The sequence below is a fragment of the Pristiophorus japonicus genome, chromosome 2 (genome assembly GCF_044704955.1).
Source record: "Pristiophorus japonicus isolate sPriJap1 chromosome 2, sPriJap1.hap1, whole genome shotgun sequence".
Taxonomy (NCBI): domain Eukaryota; kingdom Metazoa; phylum Chordata; class Chondrichthyes; family Pristiophoridae; genus Pristiophorus; species Pristiophorus japonicus.
The window spans coordinates 72,422,208-72,446,729 of record NC_091978.1 but is presented as its reverse complement, the minus strand read 5'-3'; the positions used below and the strand labels follow the sequence as shown (position 1 = coordinate 72,446,729).

Below are 24,522 nucleotides of genomic sequence, written 5' to 3'. Positions count from 1 at the left end.
TCTTCCTGAAGCTTATTATTCTTGCTGGGGCATCATTCCACAGACCTTCCAGTACCTCACCCAAATGACCATTCTTTATGTGATTCTAATCAGTGCCTGCAGGTTACTCAATTGTGGGAATCATCCACTCACATGCACTTTTCAGCTTGTTCATTGGATCCGAAGCAAGAATCCTGCCTGATTTTTTTCTCCTCTTTAGCCAATGAGTCTGAGTGACTTTTTTTCTGCTATACCCGTTTATAGAATCATAGAACCATAAAAATTTACAGCACGGAAGGAGGCCATTTCGGCCCATCAGGTCCGCGCCGGCTGACCAAGAGCTATCTTTTCATAGATTCATATAGAATAGAAGGAGGCCATTTAGCCCATCGTACCTTATGCATATACAATGAAAATAGAGGTTCCAAGGCAATGATGGTACATATTAGGGTTCAACATATTTATTTTCTGCAAATTAAAGGATGTAAGCAATGACCTTGCAGTTAATTATACATTGTGCACAATATTGACATTCAATTCATTTATTCAATACCAAAAATACAAAAAATACACACAAGGAGCACAATTTTCCCCAATGCCGCTTTTTTGGCGTATTGCAAGAGTTACGCCCATTTTTTTTTGGCCCCGACTACTCCAAAAAAAAACAAGCAACTTTCCGCATTCTATTTTTTGAAATTGGCGCCACGCAGCCTGCCCTTTAGCTTCGGCGGGGCGGGGGGGGGGGGCGGGGGGTGGAGGTGGAGCCTAATGTCTGCGCCAAAAGAATGATGCCCCCTCTTCTGCGCGTACGTGGGGAAAAAAATGACATTTTTGATATGACTGCTCTGGGTGCGCATGCCCAGTACAGCTCCTGGTCTGCAATTGGCCATTTTTAAAGTGCCAGTTGTGTGTGAGAACTTTAATTCTCATTGGAAAAATTGGAGCTGCAATACAATATGCAACGTGGCTCAAGGACCAAGAATTTCTCACAGGATGAAGTGGAGGCACTAGTTACTGTAATTGAGGCCAGATGGCACGAGTTGGACACCAGCAGAGATCACATAAAAGTTTCACCAAAAGAAATGAAGAAACACTGGAACCAACTGGCAGAAGATTACTGTGCAATGATGACCACCCCGAGGTCTGGAGGCCAGTGCAAAAAGAAGTGGCAAGACCTTGATCAAGTAGTTAGTATAAGTAATATTTTCATTTATTCACTGGAATTGCAATTCTAAATGTGACCATCAGTATATGTCCTACCCAGCAGAAAGACACCCTCTCTAAAACATTATATTTTCTTCTTTGCAGAGGAAGGTGGTACTCAACAAAAGGGAAAGAACTCAAACAGGAGCAGGCCCGGCAAATCTCCACCCACTGACACCCTTGGTAATCGGGGTCGCTGCTTTGACGGGTCCTGCCTGGAGAAAAGCAACCACCATTGCACAAGCTGGGCCCACACTCGAGGGAGAGGGTAAGTCCTGAAAATTCCACAGTCTGGCTTTGCTAAATGTTAAGTACTGCGTGGGCTAGCCATGCTTCGGTTCATGGGGATGTCTCCGTCAGCTATGCTTCGGTTGATGTAATGTGCTATCATTCATCGTGGTCCTTCAAATGAGCCTGCAGCTTGCGTTGAGTGAGCTTACTCAGGCCACCCTGCCACCGCCACCACCCCCCACCTCTGCTGCTTACTATTTGTCTGTTCTGTTATATTTTGCAGAACTTGAGGCCAACCCTGAGGAGGCTGAAGTCGATGGAGAAGACGATTCAGACGCAGACAAGCCTAAAGAGGAGAACATCTTCTAATCCAACCTTCCAGACCAAGAGCATTGGAGTGAGGGGGAGGAATGGATGAAGCCCCCACTGTTGTACTCACTCTGGAGGAGGAGCACGTGCCGCCCATTGAGGTGCCAGTCCCTTTCCTGAGAGGTACGAGTGTTGGGTCGTTCCACGGTTTCTCACAATCCGAGGATAGGGATTCCGGTGGGGTGCAGCGAGGCACACCCAGGGACCCACCGTTCGAGGCTGTGGGTTGCAGTGGGATGCAGCGAGGCACACCCAGGGCCCCACCGTCCAAGGCTGCGGGTCCCAGTGGGATGCAGCGAGTCACACCCAGGGTGAGGAGGGGACGGAGAGCTCGACAGCGCTCTCTTTAGGTGCAGGATCTAACAGACATGGTTCAGATGATGCTAATGAGTGTGGAGAGCATTGACCTTACATGTTCACTCCTGGGCACCATCAGTGGGGTGGGTGATGAGGTATCGGAACTGTTGAGAGAAGTAACAACACTCTCATGAGAAATGGGAACACTGTCTGGGCACATGAGGCAGCTGATACAATGTTGGTGAACATGAGGGAGGGAATGTCATAGGTAGCTGATACACTGCCAGTGAACATGAAGGAGGAAATGTTGCAAGTAGTTGATACACTGTCAGGGCACATGAGGGAGGGAATGTCGGAGTTAGCTGCTGCAATAAGGGAATATGCCCAGACCTCACAGCCATTGACAGAATCAGCTGCCACTCCCACTCCAATCTCCAGACCAGCCTCTGAAGAGGCCCAAGCCGGGCCTTCCACATTAACGCCTGCCCACGCCCCCCCCATCAAGAATTGTGCATTACTAAGGTGTTCGAAAGAATAAGTCGGTACCAACCTGAGAAACGCTGCGCCACCACCTGTGGGCAGGGGTTGAGTCAACAAGACAAAGTGCAGCGGGTGGTCTTAGAATAAAGTGGAGGAGAGATGGGTGCAGCCTTTCTTTGCTGCTGCTGTTGTTGTTATTATTATTGTTGTTACTGTTGTAACTGTTCTCAAAATAAAAATTTTTTGTAAGTTATGTAAATTTACAAGTTTAAAAGTTTGTAAGTGACCTTAAAGTTTATAAGTGATTTTAAAGTTTATAAGTGATCGTAACTGAAAACTTTAAAGTTTGATACAAGAATATTTTTATTAAAGTTAAATTAAGTGCAAACAAGTATTAAACTTTTGAATAAAATATATTTTAAATTATAACTAATCATTTCCATTATTGGTTCCATTATTAACACAACTTTTTGAAGTAAAGAAGAATCATTTCCATTATTTGTTCCATTAACACAACACAACATTACGGAACAACTTCAAACAGTAAACATGATCCATGTGGAATAGTTGCTGCTGAGCATTCAGGCTGCAAAGCGTTCACAGATGAGCTGCTGGCCCAAGGCTCGAGCCATCGTTAAAGGGGCACGACGGCCTACCCTCCTCTGCCATCGTGCTCCGGGTTCAGGTAGTTGCATGGCTTCCTCAACCTCCTCCTCGTCATTAGCATCTTCCTCCTCATTATCAGCCACTCTCACCTCAGGTGGGTCTTCTACTATCAGATGCTGCTGCCTCATGATGGCTAAGTTATGTAGCATGCAACACACAACAGTGAATTGATCGACAATCTCAGGGGAGTATTGCAAACAGCCTCCGAAATGGTCCAGGCATCAGAAATGTTGTTTCAAGGTGCCAATTGGTCCTCTATTATGTTGCGCGTCGCAATGTGCAACATCCGGGTTACACGTAGGGGCATCAGGAGCCAGGTGGCGAGGCCGTCCCCTTTGTCTCCCAGCAGCCAGCTCTGCTCTGCTATATGGCAGATATAGCGCTCTCGTGTAGAAACATAGAAACATAGAAAATAGGTGCAGGAGAAGGCCATTCGACCCTTCGAGCCTGCACCACCATTCAATAAGATCATGGTTGATCATTCCCTCAGTACCCCTTTCCTGCTTTCTCTCCATACCCCTTGATCCCTTTAGCCGTAAGGGCCATATCTAACTCCCTCTTGAATATATCCAATGAACTGGATGAATGCATCATGGGTGCTCCCAGGGTATCTCGCATCAACTGACATGATGCGATGCATGTCGTCACACACGAGCTGCACATTAATGGAGTGGAAGCCTTTTCTGTTCCTGTACATTGTGGAATCATCCAAAGGTGCTCCCAAGATGATGTGGGTACAATCAATACAGCCCTGTACCTTTGGGAAGCCAGCAATCCTGGAGAAGCCCACAGCCCTTTCATGCATTGCCTCGGTGGTCATGGAGAACTTTATGTAATCATTCCTCTGGGCATATAGTGCAGCAGTCTCCTGCCGAATGCAGATAGGTGTTGCATGTTGAGAAATGGTGCACACATCCCCAGTTGTGGCCTGGAATGATCCAGATACATAGAATGAAAGTGAAGCTGTAACCTTCACTTCAACTGACAAAGCAGTCCTCCTGACACTTGGGTGCAGGTCTGCTTTTATTAACTCACAGATCTCGGTTACAACTTCTTTGCAGAAACGCAGCCTTCTCACACTGTTTACATCACTCTGGTGCAGGTATAAATGCTTGTCTCGATATACCCGATGTGGGTAAGGCCTCCTACCCATCATCCTACGTGCTCTGAGGTTCCTCATGCGATGATGTTGAATCAATCGTCTCCTCCGCAGCACCATCATGCAGAAGGCTTGCATGAGGTATGGCATTTTCAATATTGCCCCCATAATTAAATTGTGCCTTTGCAAGAAGCTCAAAACAGCAGGACAAAGTAGCTTCTCTCCTCTCTCTCTCCCCCGAAGGTCGACGCCCGAGTATGGACCACACCCTGGTTTCTGCATGCGCAATAGGCTTGCTTAGATCGGGAAGCTAGGCATTCAATGAGGACATTTGGGGCAACGAAGTCTAATGCAATTCTTTAATTTTAGATTTTTTTCAAAGTACAATCCCACCACCGACCGAACATTTCCTCACCGGGCTCAAGGGTCTGCCAGCAGAATCACTCCCTTACCTGGACACAAGGGCTCGACAAACACCCACCACCCAGACTTCTTTTGAAGCTGCTGTATAATGTTAGGCTTCTCCTGCCTTCAGGTTGGCTTCCACTCCCCCCGGGCTTCTTTTGAAGCTGAGCCCCGAGCTCCAGTGTCCGTCGAGGGAACAATTCTCCGGCCGACACTCTGACACTCGAGCCCGATGAGGAGATGTTCGGTGGTGGCTTGGCACTTTGAAAAAAATCTAAAATTAAAGAATTGCATTACACTTCCATTTTCTCCATTTTGAGTTTGAGTTTCATGATGCATATTTAATGTCTTCTTGACTCCCTCCAAAATTTCACATAAAAACAATGGCGTCTTTCTGCGCAGATTTTTTAAAGTGTGCTGGTTTTTCTTAAGTGCCCAGAAGGTTTTTTGGGAGAGGTCACATATGCCACCCTAGGAGAAATGTAAGTTGGCCAAACTTGCATAAATCTGAAAAACTGGTACAGACATCAGGTTACAGCCCCATGACGCAAAAAAAAACTAACCTAAAAAAATCGTTACGAACTGAGTTATGCTGGCACAGAAACTTTAGGGAAGCTTGGATATTTTAATTTAGGTCAAAAAAACAGCACAGATAACTGGGGAAAATTGAGCCCAAGGTCCTTCAACACTTGTAAAATGCAAAGTCTGCGGGTATGGTAGTGCAGTGGTTATGTGACTAGACTAGTAATCCAGTAAGCTTGCTCTAATAGCCGAGACAGAACATGAGTTCCAACCCCACACCAGCAGTGTGAGAATTTGAAGTCAGTGTATAAAATCTGGAATGAAAAGCTGGTATCAATAAAAGTGACCATGAAACTGTTAAGTTGCCATAAAAGCCCAACCGGTTCACTAAAGTCCATTGGGAGGAAACCTGCCATTCTTACCCAGTGTGGTTTAATTGTGGATCCAGTCCCACAAAATGTGGTTGACTCTTACAAAAGCAAAATACGGCGGAAGCTGAAAATTTGAAATGAAAACAGAAAAAGCACGGAAGGAGGCCATTTTGTGTCAGGCAGCATCAGTGGAGAGAGAAACAGAGTTAATGTTTCAGTTCTGACGAAAGGTCATTGACCTGAACAGTTAACTCCGTTTTTCATTCCACAAATGGTGGTTGACTCTTAACTGCCCTCTGAAGTGGCGTAGCAAGTCACTCCGTTGTAGCAAACTGCTTCAGTTCTAGAAGAAGGCCCACCACCAACTTCTGAGTGCAGCTAAGGATGAGCAATAATTGCCAGCATGCCAATGATATCCATATCCCAAGAAATGACACTTAGAAACATGGAAATTTACAGCGCAGAAGGAGGTTTTTTGGTCCATCGTGTCCTCACCGGCTGACAAAGAGCCACACGGCCCTTGGTCAGCAGCCTTAAAGGTTACATATAAATCTATGAACAATGACGGAAAGGCAAAGAGCACCCAACCAAACCAGTTCGCTTCACCACAACTGCGATACTCCTTGTACTAAAACATTCTACACTCCACCCCAACTGGAGCCATTTGATCTCCTGGGAGAGGCAAAAACCAGATAAAAACCCAGGCCAATTTAGGGAGAAAAAAAATCTGAGAAAATTCCTCTCTGACCCATCCAGGCGATAGAAACTAGTCGAGGAGATCACCCAGGCCGTATTCTATTCCCTGCAGTACTTAGATTATATCTGCTCCGTCCAACAAAAGGTCATCCAATCTAATCCCAATTACCAGCTCTAGGTCCGTAACCCTGCAGGTTATGGCACTTTAAGTGCCCATCCAACCATCTCTTAAAAGTGGTGAGGGTTTCTGCCTCCACCACTCTTCCAGGCAACGAGTTCCAGATCCCCACAACCCTCTGAGTAAAGAAGCCCCTCCCCCTCAAATACCCTCTAAACCTTCCACCAACCACCTTAAAACTATGCCCCCTCGTAATAGGCCCCTCTACCAATGGAAATAGACCCTTACTATCCACTATGTCCAGGCCCCTCAATATTTTGTACACCTCAATGAGGTCTCCTCTCAACCTCCTCTGTTCCAATGAGAACAAATCCAGCCTATCCAATCTGTCCTCATAACTAAGATTCTCCATTCCAGGCAGCATCCTAATACATCTCCTCTGCACCCTCTATAGTGCAATTAAGTCCTTCTTATAATAGGCAGACCAGAACTGCATGCAATACTCTAGCTGTGGCCTAACCAAAGTATTATACAATTTAAGCATAACCTCCCTGCTCTTATATTCTAGCCTCGGCCAATAAAGGCAAGCATTCTGTATGCCTTCTTAACCACCTTATCCACCTGGCCTGCTACTTTCAGGGATCTCTGGACAAACACTCCAAGGTCCCTTTGTTCATCTACACTATTAAGTAGCCTACCGCTTAATGTGTATACCTTTTCCTTATTAGCCCTCCCAAAGTGCATCACCTCACACTTCTCTGAATTAAATTCCATTTGCCACTGCTCTGCCCACCTGACCAGTAGATTGATATCCTCCTGCAGCTCATGACTTTCCTCTTCATTATCAATCACACAGCCAATTTTAGTGTCGTCTGCAAACTTCTTAATCATACTCCCTATATTCAAATCTAAATCGTTGATATATACCACAAAAAGCAAGGGTCCCAGTACTGAGCCCTGTGGAACCCCACTGGAAACATTCTTCCAGTCACAAAAACATCCATCAATCATTACCCTTTGCTTCCTACCTCGAAGCCAATTTTCTACTTTATCACTAATATAAGATTTTAAAAGATATCAGGAAAGCAAAGAGAGAGCATGAGAGAATATTGGCATGTAAAATAAGGGAAAACCCAAAGATGTTTTATAAATACATTAGGAGCAAGAGGATTACTACAGCAACAGTGGGGCCTATTAGAGACCATAAAGGAAATCTGTGTGTGGAGGCAGAAGATGTGGGTATGGTCCTTAATGAACACTTTACATTTATTTTCACAAAAGAGAGGGGCGATGCAGACTTTGCAATGAGGGAGGAGAAGTGTGAAATATTAGATGACATAAACATAGTGAGAGAGGAAATATTAAGGGTGTCATGTATGTAACCTTCATGTATCTGTAACCTTCATAACAACACTGCATACTGTATACACCTGAGTAATGCACACCTTGACCACAGGGGGTGAACTTGTGGGAGACATTCCTCACCTGGTCATCCAGGTATATAAAGGGAGGTCCCACGCAGGGTCATCACTTCTTGGTCCTGTGAATAAAGGTAAAGGTCACAGAGTGAGCTTGTCTGCAGAATGTGCCTCGTGTGAATTTATAGTAGTGTGTAAGGACACTACATTTGACGACGAGAAACGGGAATCAACGACTCACGAGAATGGCCACCGGTAGCACAGAGGAACGGTACTGTATTGGTGAGGACTGGGACTATTTCGTTGAGAGGCTCCAGCAGAGCTTTGTCATGAAGGACTGGCTGGGAGATGCAGCGGCTGACAAGCAAAGGGCGCATCTACTGACCAGCTGTGGACCTAAGATGAAAGACCTGCTCGCACCCGAGAAGCTGGCGGACAAAACCTTTGAAGAGCTCAGCAAACTAATCAATGAGCACCTCAAACCGGCGAGCAGTATACACATGGCCCGACACCGATTCTATACACACCGATGTCGGAAAGGACAGAGCATACCGGACTTCGTTGCGGACCTTCGACGCTTGGCCAGCCTCTGTAAGTTCACAGACGCCTGCAGGGGGGAGATGTTAAGGGATTTCTTTATTGAGGGCATTGGTCATGCTGGGATTTTCAGAAAGCTAATTGAAACCAAGGACTTGACCTTGGAAGCGGCGGCGTTGATGGCTCAGACCTTCATGGCGGGGGAGGAGGAAACCAAGATAATATACGTGCGCAACTCTGCTTCCAACGTGGCGATGGATTAGGCAGTAAACATTGTAAATGCAACTCAGAACCCCGCAGGCAGGCAAGGGCAATTCGACACCACCCAGGCAGCAACAGACTCTAGAGTGGGTCCTCAACAGAGACAATGGCAGGTTGAACGGACATTTACGCCATCACGGTGGACAATGCATCCCGGGATGGGGCCATTGGCACCCATTAACAGAGTGCTCAAGAGTAATCAAAGAGACAATCAGAGAGGAATGCCTGGGAGCAGCCCTTTTGTTCACAATGATCTCAGCTCATGCTGGAGGTGTGGGGGCAGACATGCTGCAAAAACCTGTAGGTTTCAACAATTTATCTGTAGAAATTGTAACTTCAGTGGACATTTAGGCAGAATGTGCAGGAAGCCCGCAGCGAGGCTAATTTACAAGGCAGATGAACCAGAAGAGGGGTCTGCAAGGCAGGTTGATGTTTGGGACAAAGCAATGGACGCTGAAGTTCAGCGGGTTCACGTGGCAAACATCCACAGCTCATATAATAAAACGCCACCTATGATGATGCAAGTCCTATTAAATGGCATCCCGGTACACATGGAGCTGGACACAGGGGCCAGCCAGTCACTTATGAGTGTCCACAAATTCAAGAAACTATGGCCACTCAGAGCCAGCAGACCAAAACTAGAACGCATTGACATGCAATTACGGACATACACCAAAGAGATCATCCCAGTGCTAGGCAGTGCAATGTTGATGGTCACACATAATGGATCAGAGAACCGGCTGCCACTCTGGATTGTCCCGGGAAATGGTCCCGTGCTTTTGGAGAGGAGCTGGCTAGCCGAGATGAACTGGAAATGGGGGGATGTGCACACCATTTCATCTGTGGAGCAAAGTTCATGCTCACAGGTCCTACAGAAATTTGAGTCACTATTTCAACCTTGTGTCGGAACTTTCAAAGGCACCAAAGTAGAGATACGCATCACCCCGGACGCCAGACCAGTGCACCACAAACCCAGAGCTGCGCCGTATGTGCTGCAGGAGAAAATTGAGAGTGAGTTAGACAGGTTGCTAAGAGAGGGCATAATTTCGCCCATTGAATTCAGCGACTGGGCAAGCCCCATCGTCCCTGTCCTAAAAACGGATGGCTCGGTTAGGATCTGTGGCGACTACAAAGCCATTATCAACCGAGTGTCCCTTCAGGACCAATACCCGCTTCCGAGAGCGGAGGATCTTTTTGCCACGCTGGCAGGCGGCAAGCTGTTCACCAAGTTGGACCTCACTTCAGCCTACATAACCCAGGAACTGGCCAAAGAATCCAAGCTACTGACCAGCATCACTACGCACAAGGGGCTGTTTATCTACAACAGGTGTCCGTTTGGCATTCGATCAGCGGCTGCTATCTTTCAAAGGAACATGGAAAGCCTGCTCAAATCCATCTCTGGAACAATCATATTTCAGGACGACATCCTTATCACGGGTCGAGACACCGAGGAACACCTCCACAACCTGGAGGAGGTGCTATGCCGACTGGACTGGGTGGGCCTGCAACTAAAGAAGTCCAAGTGTGTGCTTTTGGCCCCAGAGGTCGAGTTTTTGGGCAGGATGGTTGCCGCAGACGGGATCCGGCCAACCGAATCCAAAACGGAGGCGAATCGTCATGCGGCCAGGCCCGGCAACACATCGGAGATGCGTTCATTTATGCGACTCTTGAATTATTTCGGGAACTTTCTGCCGAACTTAAGCACATTGTTGGAGCCACTACACGTGCTCCTGCATAAGGGTTGCGATTGGTTTTGGGGGGACTGTCAGGAACGGACTTTCAATTGAGCGTGGAACCTGCTTTGATCTAATAAGCTGTTGACTCTGTACAACCCCTGTAAGAAATTGGTTTTGACATGTGATGCATCATCCTATGGGGTTGGGTGCATGTTGCAGCAGAGTAACGATGAGGACCAACTCCAACCTGTGGCTTGTGCCTCCAGGTCCCTCTCCCAAACTGAACGGGGGTATGGGATGGTTGAAAAGGAAGCACTCGCATGTGTCTACAGGGTGAAAAAGATGCACCAGTACCTTTTTGGCAGAAGGTTCGAGTTAGAAACGGACCACAAGATGTTAGCATCCCTGTCAATGCCAATGCATCAGCTCGCATACAGCGATGGACTCTCACGCTGGCTGCGTATGACTACACCATACGGCACTGGCCAGACACCGAAAATTGCGCTGACGCGCTCAGCAGGCTTCCACTGGCCACCACTGAGGGGGCAGCGGAGCAAAGCACTGAGATGGTCATGGCCGTTGGTGCCTTTGACAGCGCAGGCTCCCCCATCACAGCCCGCCAAATCAAAATCTGGAACAACAGAGATCCCCTCCTATCCTTGATTAAGAAATGTGTCCTGACTGGGGATTGGGTGCCCGCACACAGAGCATGCCCCGAGGAGGTCAGACCGTTTCACAGATGGTTGGATGAGCTCTCCATCCAAGCCGACTGCCTGCTATGGGGCAGCCGGGTAGTCATGCCCCAGAAGGGAAGCATTCATCAAGGAACTCCACAGCAAGCACCCAGACATCGTGCTAATGAAGGCCATTGCCCGGTCACATGTATGGTGGCTGGGAATTAACTCAGACCTGGAACACTGTGTTCGCAGGTGCACGACGTGTGCCAGCTGGGTAATGCCCCCAGGGAGGCCCCGCTCAGCCCGTGGCCCTGGCCCACCAGGCCATGGTCATGTATTCACATAGACTACGTGGGCCCGTTCATGGGAAAAATGTTCCTCATTGTTGTTGATGTGTACTCGAAATGGATCGAGTGCATCATATTGAATTCGTGCATGACATCCACCACTGTGGAGAGTCTACATGCGGTCTTTGCGACCCACGGCTTGCCGGACATCCTGGTTAGCGACAACGCCCCGCGTTTCACTAGCTATGAATTCCGGGTGTTCATGTCAGGACGGCTTCCAGGCAGAATGTGTGGTCCAAATCATAAAACAGGGCATGCTCCGGATTCAAGGACCCTCCCTTCAATGCCGTCTATCATGCCTCCTGCTGGCCTATAGGTCCCGACCGCATTCGCTCACGGGAGTCCCGCCCGCGGAACTACTCATGAAACGTACACTTAAAACTCGGCTGCCCCTCATTCATCCTGTCCTGTCAGACATTGTTGAGGGCAAGCGCCAGTCCCAAAATGAGTGCCATGACCGTAACTCAAAGGGGAGATGTATAGAAATCAATGACCTTGTGTTTGTTCTTAATCACACTTTGGGGCCCAAGTGGCTTGAGGGTACTGTAATTGGCAAAGAGGGGAATAGGGTCATAGTGGTCAGACTTAACAATGGACAGATATGGCGCAAGCATCTGGGCCAAGTAAAAAAAAGGTTCAGCATGGACACTGAGGAACCTGAGGAAGATCATGAGATGTTGCCCACACCACTGCCAGTGAATGAGCAACAAGAACATTCAGAAGCATGCACAGTCCCTGTGGCCAGCCCGGATAAGCCTGAATCACCACAGATGACAGAGACACATGCCAAGGCTCAATAACCAGAGCCCCAACTGCGGCACTCCATGAGAGAGCGTCGACCGCCTGAAAGACCCCATAAGACATTGCGGGGGGAGGTGATGTCATGTATGTAACCTTCATGTAACTGTAACCTGCATAACAACACTGCACCTAAGAAATGCACACCTTGAGCACAGGGGGTGAACTTGTGGGACACACTCCCCACCTGGTCATCCAGGTATATAAAGGGAGGCCCCATGCAGGGTCATCACTTCTTGGTCCTGTGAATAAAGGTTCAGGTCACAGAGTGACATTGCCTGCAGAATGTGCCTCGTGTGAATTCATAGTAGTGTGTGAGGACACTACAAAGGGGCTTAACAGCTTTGAAAGTGGATAAATCCCCAGGCCCGGATGAAATGTATCCCAGGCTGTTAAGAGAAGCAAAGAACGAAATAGCAGAGGCTTTGGCCATCATTTTCCAGTCCTCTCTGGCTACAGGTGTGCCAGAGGACTGGAGGACTGCTAAAGTTGTACCTTTGTTTAATAAGGGAGAAAGAGATAGACCGAGTAATTACAGGCCAGTCAGCATAACCTCAGTGCTGGGAAAATTATTGGAAAAAATAATGAGCGACAGGATAAATCTTCAGTTGAAAAGACATGGATTAATCAAGGACAGTCAGCATGGATTTGTTAAGGGAAGGTCATGTCTGACTAACTTGATTGAATTTTTCGAGGAGGTAACCAGGCGGGTTGATGAGGTCAGTGCGTATGTTGATGTGTATATGGATTTTAGCAAAGCTTTTGATAAGGTCCTACATGGCAGACTGGTCATGAAAGTAAAAGCCCATGGTATCCAGGACAAAGTGTCAAGTTGGATCCAAAATTGGCTCAGAGGCAGAAAGCAAAGGTTAATGGTTGATTGATGTTTTGGTGACTAGAAGGCTGTATCTAGTGGGGTTCCGCAGGGCTCAGTGCTGGGTCCCTTGCTTTTTGTGGTATATATCAATGACTTGGACTTTAATGTTGGGGGTATGATTAAGAAGTTTGCAGATGACACTAAAATAGGTTGTGTGGTTGATAATGAAGAAGAAAGCTGCGGACTGCAGGAAGATATTAATGTACTGGTCAGGTGGGCAGAACAGTGGCAAATGGAATTCAATCTGGATAAATGTGAGCTAATGCATCAGGGGAGGTCTAACAAGGTAAGGGAATACACATTAAATGGTAGGACACTGAAAAGTGTGGAGGAACAAAGGTACCTTGGAGTGCAGGTCTACAGATCCCTGAAGGTAGCAGGCCAGGTAGATAAGGTGCTTAAGAAAGCATATGGAATACTTGTCTTTATTAGTTGAGGCATGGAATACAAGAGCAAGGGCGTTATGCTTGAACTGTATAAAACACTGGTTAGACCGCAGCTGGAATACTGTATGAGGGGCTTGGATAGAGGGGATAGGAAGGACCTGTTTCCCTTGGCGGAGGAGTCAACAACCAGGGGGCATAGATTTAAAGTAAATAGGGGGAGGTTTAGAGGAGATATGAGGGAAAATTTGTTCACCCAGAGAGTGGTAGGGATCTGGAGCTCACTGCCTGAAAGGATGGTAGAGGCAGAAAGCCTCACCATATCTAAAAAATACTTGGATGTGCACTTGAAATGCTTTAACCTACAGGGCTACGGACCAAGAATTGGAAAGTGGGATTAGGCTGGTTAGCTCTTGGTTGGCTGGTGCGGACACGATGGGCCGAAATGGCCTCCTTCCGTGCTGTAAATTTCTATGATTCTCTGATTCTATGGTAAGCTTTTCTAACTACCTTTTTTAGAAAAAAATTACAATTTGAAATTACTGTACTTACCTGTTACCCCATTGTCCCTACATGGAAAAACTTCACCTCTGATTGTCTCTTAACTGATTTGAATGGGCAGCTTTTCTGCCAAGACAATACACCAAGTCTGATCATTTAATGGAAGGACCTGATTAGCAATTTTTATCCCCATTTTCCAGCCAGAGCCAGCCAGCTTGAGATGCTGACTCGCTGTCATTGATCTCTCTCTTCACAGATGTTGCCAAATCTGCTGAGCAATTCCAGCATTTTCTGTTTTTGTTTCAGATTGAGAGGCTGGCTGTCTATCAGGCAGGTTGGCCTTCAGCACCAGGCCACAGCGAGGAGGGAGAGACAGATCGGAAAGGCTGGCAATGGAGGTGGTGGGAGGAATGTGGGAGGTGGGTGACAGGGAGTGGGGGGGAGATTGGAGGCCAGAGGAAAGATTGCAATCCGGAGCAGGGGCGAAGATCTGAGGTCAGAAAAAAGATCGGAGGCTGGGGTCAGGGGAAATCATAAGAACATAAGGACATAAGAACATAAGAAATAGGAGCAGGAGTGGACCATTTGGCCACTCGAGCCTGCTCTGCCATTTAATAAGATCATGGCTGATCTGATCATGGACTCAGCTCCACTTCCCCGCCCGTTCCCCATAACCCTTTATTCCCTTATCACTCAAAAATCTGTCTATTTCCACCTTAAATATATTCAATGACCCAACCTCCACAGCTCTCTGGGGCAGAGAATTCCATAGATTTACAACCCTCTGAGAGAAGAAATTCCTCCTCATCTCAGTTTTAAATGGGCGGTCCCCTTATTCTGAGACTATGACCCTCGGTTTAGTTTCCTCGATGAGTGGAAATATCCTCTCTGCATCCATCTTGTCGAGCCCCCTCATTATCTTATATGTTTCGGTAAGATCACCTCTCATTCTTCTGAACTCGAATGAGTATATCCAAATTGAAGGCCTCGTGGAGGAGATCAGTCGAGTCGGGGGAGATCGGATAGGTTGAAGAGGTTCAATCTCGGGGGGAGGGGAGGTGGGTGTCCGATCGTGAAGTGTTTGGAAGTAGATAAACTGGATCCATCAGGTAAGTGGAAAGGCACTTAGCTCCTGGATTAGCAGTCCTCGCCTTCCTTTAACCGTCAGGTTTCCCGAGGCTCAGAAAACTCGGCTGGCCAGGATCAACTTTAAAATGATGGTTAAATAATAGCCACACAGCTTCATTGTAATATTTAAATTGCCAACCCACCTCCTGGGAGCAGGCTGGTTGCCCACCCCCTGTCCCACATCTGTTAAACTGAAAGTGGGCGGGTTGGGGACAGGTTGGGGTTGGGATTCAGATTTTTAACATTTTGACATCTCACCTGACCCAAACCGCCCATTTTTGAGGACTAAAATTCCTCTCGAAAGGCCAATGTTTGATGCATTTTAAATGCCTGATTGCACTTGGATGGGGTAGCACATCAATACTTCTCCAAGGCTTTGGGAAACACCCACTCTCTGGGTGCAAATTTCATGAGAAGTGGGATGGAGATCCATAATGCTGGGTTTCCACCCCTTTATATATCCCTGGTGGGAAGAGGGCTGAGCTGAGCCTGCATGATGCAGGTCTATTGCTGTCAAGTTAATAAAATGAGAGGGGGCATTCTCAGCCTCCCAGCTTTTCTCCTATATTTGTGGACACAGGGTATCGAGACACAGGTACTTTCCAATAAGTTGCAGAATGCTTATGCAGGTTCTGGGGGAGAGGGGGCAGGGGGTTGAGATGGGGAGGCTGGCAGAAAGCAGAGGAGGAGCACTAAGGCACATTTTAAAATAAATATTGGAAACTACCCACCAGACATTTGAGCATTGGGTGGCTACTGCTCCTGGGTCCTACCCTATTTTCTGATGCTTGGCCCATTTGCAAAGGGGGACGATGTTGCTGGGAAAGGAAATTCAGGCATATTTGGGCCAGGACAATTGCAACACTCTTTGGGTGCAGAACTCCTGTTCAGGATAGGGAGCAAGGAAAATTGGCCCCACCTTCTCGGTAAAGCATATGAACACAAGAAAGCAGGAGTGCTGAGTCCAGTGGTGGTGTCCCTGCCTTCCATTTCAATTAATTTAGCAGATAATCGAGATCCTTCTTTTTCATATGGCTCAGTTTTGTTTTTTTAACCTTGATGGATATTTATGCAATTATTATCTTTATTTTTCATTGTCTAAAATGCAACTTGTAGCAATAAAATATCAATTGATTCCTAGAGTACAAATTTTTGTAATTTAATAGGAAACCATGGAAACAATGGAAATAATGGGCTCCCAGGACGAGAGGGGCTAAAGGGTGATCAAGGCAATAAAGGGAACATGGGACCCAGAGGAGAACGTGGAAATCAAGGAATTAGAGGAGAGAAAGGACAAGCTGGGATTCCATCAGAACTCAAAGTAAGAATGATAATATTCTGTTCATAATAGTGCATTACTGTGTAAAACTAATGGACAATATACAGCAAATTACAAATTTAGGAGCAAAGCAATGACATGATATGAAATGAATTTTATTCCTCAACGGGTATATTACTGTGTCACCAAGCAATTAGCACAAATGATGAATTAGCTATACCAATTTGTAATACCATTTTGCATATTGCCACTGTTATTATTTGACTTTTAACTATAACATGCTCACAATTTTTCTCATTAATTTAAAGTTTGAACAATACTGAGACTGGACATTTTTATAACTGCTATTGGCAATCTTTGTTGGCACATCACTGTTGCCACCCTGTGATTGTTAGGAATTTGCATTTCTGAATAGCTTTTCTGAAAAGAAGAGAAATAGAATGGTAACCAAATCCATGATACTTGCGAAGTCCTGTGCAATAATTGTGTTATTTTCTATAATGGCTAACTTGGTAAATTGTTACAATGAACAATAGTCTCATTCAGAAATCAATGCATGAAGTTGGCTGATAATGTTGCTTTGCAATATGCAATAATCTCCATTGTGCATAACAGTAATATCCTTAATATAAACTGCCTTGCAACAGTGATCACCAAGAGAAAAAAATTACTGTTATTAATAACACTTTTAATAGAATAAGCCATTCCAAAGTGTTTTGGTGGCCGTGCCTTCAGTTGTCTAGGTCCTAAGCTCTAGTATTCCCTCCTTAAACCTCTCCGCATCTCTACCTCTCTGTCCTCCTTTAAGACGCTCCTTAAAACCTACATCTTTGACCAAGCTTTTGGTCATCTGCCCTAATGGCAGCTGAAGGCATGGGCACCAATGATGGTGCGATTAAAATAGGAGATGCTCAAGAGGCCAGAATTAGAGGAACGCAGATATATTGGAAGGTCGTGGGGCTGTCAGAGATTACAGATGTAGAGAGGGTTGAGGCAATGGAAGGACTTTAAAACAATGATGAAAATTTTAAAATAGAGGCGTTGCTTAACCGGGAGCCAATACAGGTCAGCGAGCACAGGGATGATGTGTGAATGGGACTTGGTGCGAGTTAGGACACTGGCAGCAGAGGTTTGGATGCCCTCAAGTTTACAAAGGGTAGAAAGTAGAAGGCCAGCCAGGAGTGCATTGGAATAGTCAGGTCTAGAGGTAACAAAGACATGGTCCAAGGAAGGATGCACAGAGCTCCATTATTATGCATCTGAAAGTAACTGGTAGCTCAAAACCTTACTGGTACTGTAGCAACACCTTTAATGATATTGGCAATTTTTTTCACAAATCAATTTTTACCTAATTTAAAAGCAAAACACTTTTGGCCTCCCAGTCCCGGTTCCCGCATCTATCCCTGGCCGAATGGCCTCCCGGTCCCCGCACCTATCCCTGGCCGAATAACCTCCTCCCTCCCGGTCCCACACCTATCCCCGGCTGAATGCTTGAAATCTAATATAAAAATAGAGCACTCAATTTTCCCTAGTTATTTGTGCCATTTTTTTGGCGCGGCCGCTTTCTTTGGCCTAAGTTAAAAGTTAAAATTTCCCCAATCAATTTGCACCAGCGTAACTCAGTTAATTATGATTTTTTTAGGTTCGTTTTTTTTTGAGTCACAGGGGGCATAACCTGCCACCCACGCCAATTCTCGCCATTTAGGCAAATTTGGGCAGCTCAGAGTTACTCCAGTTCTTCTTCGGCCGGCGTATGTGGCCTCTGTAGAAAAACCTTCTGGTGAGTTAAGAAAATCGGCGCAGGTAAGTAAATCAGCACAGCAGATGCCTGGACAGCAGCAGCAGGAGAGTTAAGAGAGAGTGGGAGAGATGGGTGTGGTGGAACCCTTTTGGGTACAGTTAGGTGCGGAGACCGGGAGGGAGGAGGCCATTCGACCTGGGATAGGTGTGGGGACCGGCATCAGGAGACCAATCGGCCAGGGATAGGTGCGGGGACTGGGACTGGGACCGGGAGGCCATTCGGCCTGGGATAGGTGTGGGGACCGGGAGGGGGAGGCCATTTGGCCAGGCATAAGTGCAGGGACAGGGAGGGAGGAGGCCATTCGGCCTGCGATAGGTGCGGGGACTGGGAGGGAGGAGGGCATTTGGCCAGGGATAGGTGCGGTGGTGGGGAGGGGGGACACGACTTTAATAATTTAATGAAGGTAAGTTGCTGCAATGTGTAATGTGCTTTTGCAAGTTGCTGTGAGCTGGCTGTATGTGTCACTTTCCAGCCTTAGCCCGTATTGTGTCCCTGGTTACCGTGGCAACCCGATTTTTTTTGACACAGATCAAGGCTCCAGCCCCAAAACTAAACGACAGGCTAGGCGGCGCCAAAATCAAGAAATCAAACGGGGAAACTTGGAAGATTTTTTTTGGCGTACTTGGACTCCGAAAAAAATGGGCATAACTCTTCAAGTGCGCCAAAAAACAACTTTGAGGAAAGTTGAGCCCAGAAAATGCTGGAAATACTCAGCAGATCAGGCAGCATCTGTAGAGTGAGAAACAGATACATTTCAGGTCGATGACCTAATTTAATTTGCTTTTCTCATTTTAATTAACTCCTTTGAGTTTTCATAGGTTGCTTTTATGGCTTCTATGGCAACCCATTTCACAAACCAGAACAGTGGCATCATTTTCAGCAGTGTGGAGACCAATATTGGAAGCTATTTTGATGTTATGACTGGAAGATTTAGTGCACCTATAGCAGGTAAGATGATGACATTATAGTTGGTTGATTGTTAAAAATGTATGTAAAATACTTCCACTTTTTCACACAAAGGGTAGTAGAAATCTGGAACTATCTTCCCCAAAAGACTGCAGATGCTAGGACAATTGAAACTTTTGAGTCTGAAATAAACTTTTGTCAGTTAAAGATATCAAGGAATATGGGGAAAAGGTACAAATATGGAGTTGAGGTGCAGATCAGCCATGATCTACTTGAATAGTGGAGCAGGATCGAGGGGCTACTCCTGTTCCTAATGCTGCTACTTAGAAAAAAATTTGCGAAGTAAAAAACTTGGGTGCAATTAATTAGTGGCTACTAGTTAATGGCTATAAATAATTATATTTATTGGGCCCGAATTTGGTGAAAGCTAAGTTCCGCCCAAGTACCGTCCAAAGGACCGCTAAGATCCTGACGGTACTTTGGGCGGAAGATTCGTGAAAAAATGTGAGAAAAACCGCCCGGCGGAAAAAATGGGCCTTGCACGCCGATTCTGGGTGGCAGCGGGCAGTAGGTCCTATTTTAGATGAGAAATGCAATCCTTAGCAAAGTACCACCGAGGATAGAGTCGGGCCCAGGGAGGGGGAAACGGATAAAATAAAACATTTTCAAAACAATAAACAAAAATGCCAGAAATCCTTTAGGGGGCCCCATCGATCTAAATCCCTGCAAAAGAAATTTAAAAAAGAAGGGCAGTAACCTTTTTTTGCAGGTCTTCATGCTTACCGTTCAAGTAAGACCTGCCTCCACGCGGTGGTCTCTTCTGCTGCTGGAGCGGAGGACCGCCCGGACCAATCTGGGGAGTCAGCGGGCGGGAGGACTTTTGTTGGCGTTGCATGCCGCCACATGCCAGCGGACGATCCCCAGCGGTCTTCTCTCCCCGCCGGCGTGAGGACCTGACTAAACTCGCTCAGAGGGGAGAGCACCCAAAACATGGAGACTGCCGAGAAAACTCGGCGTCAGCCAACGGTAAGTCAACCAAACTCGGGCCCATAGACGTTCTGTGTGAATGTTCATGCTCATCAAGGTGAGGAACGCTAGTGCTGTGGAATGGGAACCCACATGGTTCGCATGGTTAGATTTATACTAAAACTCCTGCTACTCTATATCAGCAATATGCCACAGCCTCAATATCTGAAGAACTCCGCCAACTACACCAGGACACATTCATAAAATAGTTAAAAGTTTTATGGGAAGATGGAAGGGATTCTGAAAGTATGTGATCTAATATGCTGAGGGGTCTTCGGCCAAAGGTGAATTAGGATTTTGCGACCAGTGTAATGTTTTCTCATTTCTCTGCACCAACCATCCTGAGGTCTCTTTCAGTGAGGTTTCCAATTTCAGAAGTGAAATTGCTCAGTAGTATTTGTAAAACAAATGGGTGCATATGCAATTCTAAGCATTATTTTAACACATTCGTTAACCTGTTTACTTTAAATATCAAATACCATTGACAATGAATTTTAACCCCATATTGCCAATTAATTCCAAATTAAAAGCACCTGGAAAAGAGACTTCCAGATGACCTTGCAGAAGTTTTCAAGATTCTGAAGCTGATCCAGATAAATCGTTCACTATGGCAATGTATTCAAATACCGGGGATCACAACTTAAAAACAAAAACAGAAAAAAGCTGGTAATTCTCAGAGAAACATAAGTCAGTCTGTTGACGTTTCAGGTTGAAGACCTGATCTCAGGTCCCTTCCTGCCAGCTCTGAAGAAGGGTCTTAGGCCTAAAACATTGACTGATTGACTTCTATTTCTCCAGCTTTTTTTCAATTTATCAACATCTTTAGTATTTTGCATTTTTGACTCAATTTAAAAATTAGAGGGCCGACAGTTATGAGGTGGGCAGTGGATTAAAATTGTATTTTGGGGCTTGCCTGCATCATTCCCACCATCGCGCTCCTCCCCCTGCTCCATCACCATTTTAACTCAGCAGTTTCTGGCTGTGTGTCAGGCCCTCATCCCAGGCAAGCAGGGTGCTAACTAAAAGGACAACCTCACGCTCTGTTGGCGTCTTACCTGCCACACTGCATTTAACCTGAAATATGCCCCGCCCAGTACTGGACCCACCTGCTGGGATTGGCATCTGATTGCTCCTGAAGCACTACAAAAGAGGACACTCAGATGCAGCTCACTGGATCTGAGAATCTTATGCTGTCCAGTTTGCTAGGCAAGTTTCCAGCTTCCCGATCACTACTTCTACACTTTTGTTGCCTTACAATCTTTTAGTAAGCTGGATGGAGCAAGACTTGGAGGAGAAGGAGGAGGAACAGCAGCAGCCTCAGCAACCACCATCACCAGCACCTGTGCCCTATTCAGTACTGGTGAAGGAGGCACCGCAGGAGTCCATACCCAGCACACAGCACTACAGACCAAGAGTCACCCTCTTGGACTTATCTAAGGAGCAGTGCAGGAGAGGACTGCTCTTCTCCAGGCACACTGCCACAGGCCTCTGCAACCTTCTGCAACAGGACCTGCTGTCTGATGGACCAGTGGAGCATGCCATCACAGTCGTCCTCAGAGTTACCGTAGCCCTGAATTTTTATGCCACCAGATCCTTTCAGTCTGTTACACAGGACATCAACAGCACATCCCAGTCTGCAATTCACAGCTGCATTAAACAGTCATCACTGGCCTTAGCAGTCAACATGAGAGAGCTTGTGGTTTAGTAGCAGTGGCTGGCTTCACTAGCATGCAGGACATGATTGACTGTACACACGTATCCATCAGATAATTAGCATTTTTCAGCGCTTCCTATCATTCTAAGGAGATATCTCATCTCCAGTCCAAAACAATGATTTAAAACACAGCATTCATATCAGTTTTTAGACATCGTTAGTTTCTAACAACTGAGGAATGTGACACGGTGACTTTAAGGGAACAAGGGGTACCCCTGCAAGCCTGGCTGATGAAATCACTGTGTAATCCCCACCGCGCCTGAGCAGCACAGATCCAAGATACAAAGCCAAGGGATCACCAAGCTCCTTATAGAGCACATCATAGGAATGCTAAAGCACTGTTTCAGGTGTTATACTGCCTCAGGGATTTCACTGCAATATGCGTCATAGAGTGCCTCTACCAATGGCGATGAAAGTCATCATTGCACTCAATTTCAATGCCACAGGGTCCTTCCAGGCCCCTCCAAGGGATCTCTCAGAAATGAGTCATTTTGTTTGTTTCCCTTTTGGACAACTGACATTGTCGTTTCTGCATAATGAAAGAATTACAGACTGTAAGAAATAATAAATATCAGTTGTTTGTAATTTCTGTGGGGTTTCTCCCAATCTCCTGCTCTAGATCCTGAAACAGCATTTATGGCCATTTTAAATCATTTACATCCGTTTCTCCAAAGTTTTCAACGATTTTCCACCAAAGCTGGAGATGGGAATTTCTCCATCCATATTTTTTACTCAATTGTGTAGTGCTGTTAGCGAATGTGTTTCTTTGGTGCATTTTCCTTTTGTGTTTCTTGAAATTCTCCGCGTTGGTTGTGCATGTGTCCTCTATGAAGTGCTCCTTAAAGGAGGAGCACAGTGGGTGGCTGCGGGGGTAATACAGAAATCTCATGACTAGTATCTAAAATTCAACATGACTCACATAGAGCAGTGCCAAGGGCTTTATTCACTGTGGGCTATCGATTTCAGGAGCATTGCTTACTGTCATTTGGGCATTGCTATTTGATGGCAAAACATGCTGCTGCAGACATGAGTGCCAACCAGCTACTGCTATGCTAATCTACATCTGCCATGGCTGAATACCATCGCTAGGTAAGGAACGGTGATCTGTCTGAGGATAAATAATCAATAATTATGCGCTCTCAGAATCACTCTCTCGTGGTTTTTCGTACTTGTCCTCCAAGCAACCTAAAGACACTCGTGATTGGTTCTTGGAGTTTGGAATCCAAAGCCTCTATAACAACAGTATGAGCATTCAAGAGAAAGATTCCTACAGTTTCTATGACCTGCATAACTGAAGCCTCAATAAATACCACTGGGGTTGTCATGTGCTCAAAGGGCAGACTACAGTGTGATCAGTCATTGCTGCATGAGATCACTCATGTTGGAGATGACAGCACATTTCTGGAGAGCAGGCTCACCGAGGTCTGTAAGTGACTCATTAATATTGTTCACTGGTTCACTAGGATCTGTATCCAGATACAACTCAGAAAGGGACCTCTGTCCTGTGCCAGCTGGCCCATCTTCAAATGTTACCACTGCTTAATCCCTTCCATTGCCCAGTGCTGCGCCTATGATTCCTCCTCAACTCCATTAAAATAATTGTCCTGTATTATATGCATCTTTGCTGCTGCTTCACGTGGGTGGTGACAGTTGGTGCTCCAGTGAGTGATCCTCTTCGGTTTCTGGTAAATGGTGATGGCTTCTCCTTGATTGGTGTAGATAGTAGAGAATGGCCTGCAATTTCCGCCAGTTTGTGCTGTTTTTTTCAGCAGAATTTGCTTGAAATTGGCCAAACCATGTAAAAGATTGCGGAATTTCAAGCACAAATTATGCTTAGCGTAAATCGAGTCTCTGCGATCTTTTGCATTAGTTTATAAAAACATGGTGCTAGAAGCTGGCCCTGCCCACAAAATTGGTTACACTCCCAGATCAAAGTAATCACTATTGCAAGTTTCCACTAATTGCGCTTGTTTGGGGGCCTTCAAGGAATACAATAGTGCAGAAATACAATAGACACATTTTAAAAGCGTTTGAATCTAATGTTTGAATATAATGGCCGTGATTTTACGAACCTCGGTGGGACCGTGGTGGGCGATGTCAGTGGCGGGTCCCGAACCCGCTGCTGGTTGCATCCCAGCCTCCGAAATGGCGTTCCGATGATTGGGCTTGTTAAACCCACCCAGCAAGATTCCCGGCCAATTGAAGGAAGCAGGTCTGAGGACGTCATTTATGACACCTCATCAGTCGGTTTCCTTAAAGGGACCATGCCTAAATTTACTATGACATTTGTGCTATCAGTGTTCTACAGCATTGAGGTGCTGCAAACACTGACAAGCACTGCTTATGGAGGGAGTCACAGCATGCAGGGAGGTTCTCTTCCCTTCCCATGAGCAGAAGAAACCTCCCCAAGACACCAACGCAGCCTGGTTGCACATTACAGAGGAGGGCACAAGCAGAGATATCATCAGGAGGACCTGGGTGCAGCGGCACAAACCTTTCAACGATCTCAGTAGATCATGAAACGTTACTGCAAAACCACACTCAACCTCATCCTGCTGTGCCACTCATCACATCCTCATCACTCTGCCTTCCCTACCCCAACCTTGCAAATCCTTACTCACACCAACTTACCTTGCACCTCTACCCATCCCTCTCTATCTATATTATCACATCTCCATCTCAGTAGCTACCACTCACACTCACCCTCATCCTAGTGCAATCGTACCAACTAACAACACAGAAGGGTTAATGTGGTAT

General features: G+C 46.2%; 1 protein-coding gene across 2 annotated transcripts in view; it reads left to right on the top strand.

Annotated features, from left to right (window-relative positions):
- The window catches only part of LOC139230519 (complement C1q tumor necrosis factor-related protein 3-like), a 56,980-nt gene that overhangs the window by 17,774 nt on the left and 14,684 nt on the right, over window positions 1–24,522 (top strand). For both annotated transcript variants that reach the window (XM_070862358.1, XM_070862350.1), the window contains exons 3-4: window positions 16,206–16,360; window positions 18,938–19,067. In XM_070862358.1, coding sequence (XP_070718459.1) covers window positions 16,206–16,360; window positions 18,938–19,067 — 285 coding nt within the window. The remainder of the gene's footprint in view (window positions 1–16,205; window positions 16,361–18,937; window positions 19,068–24,522) is intronic.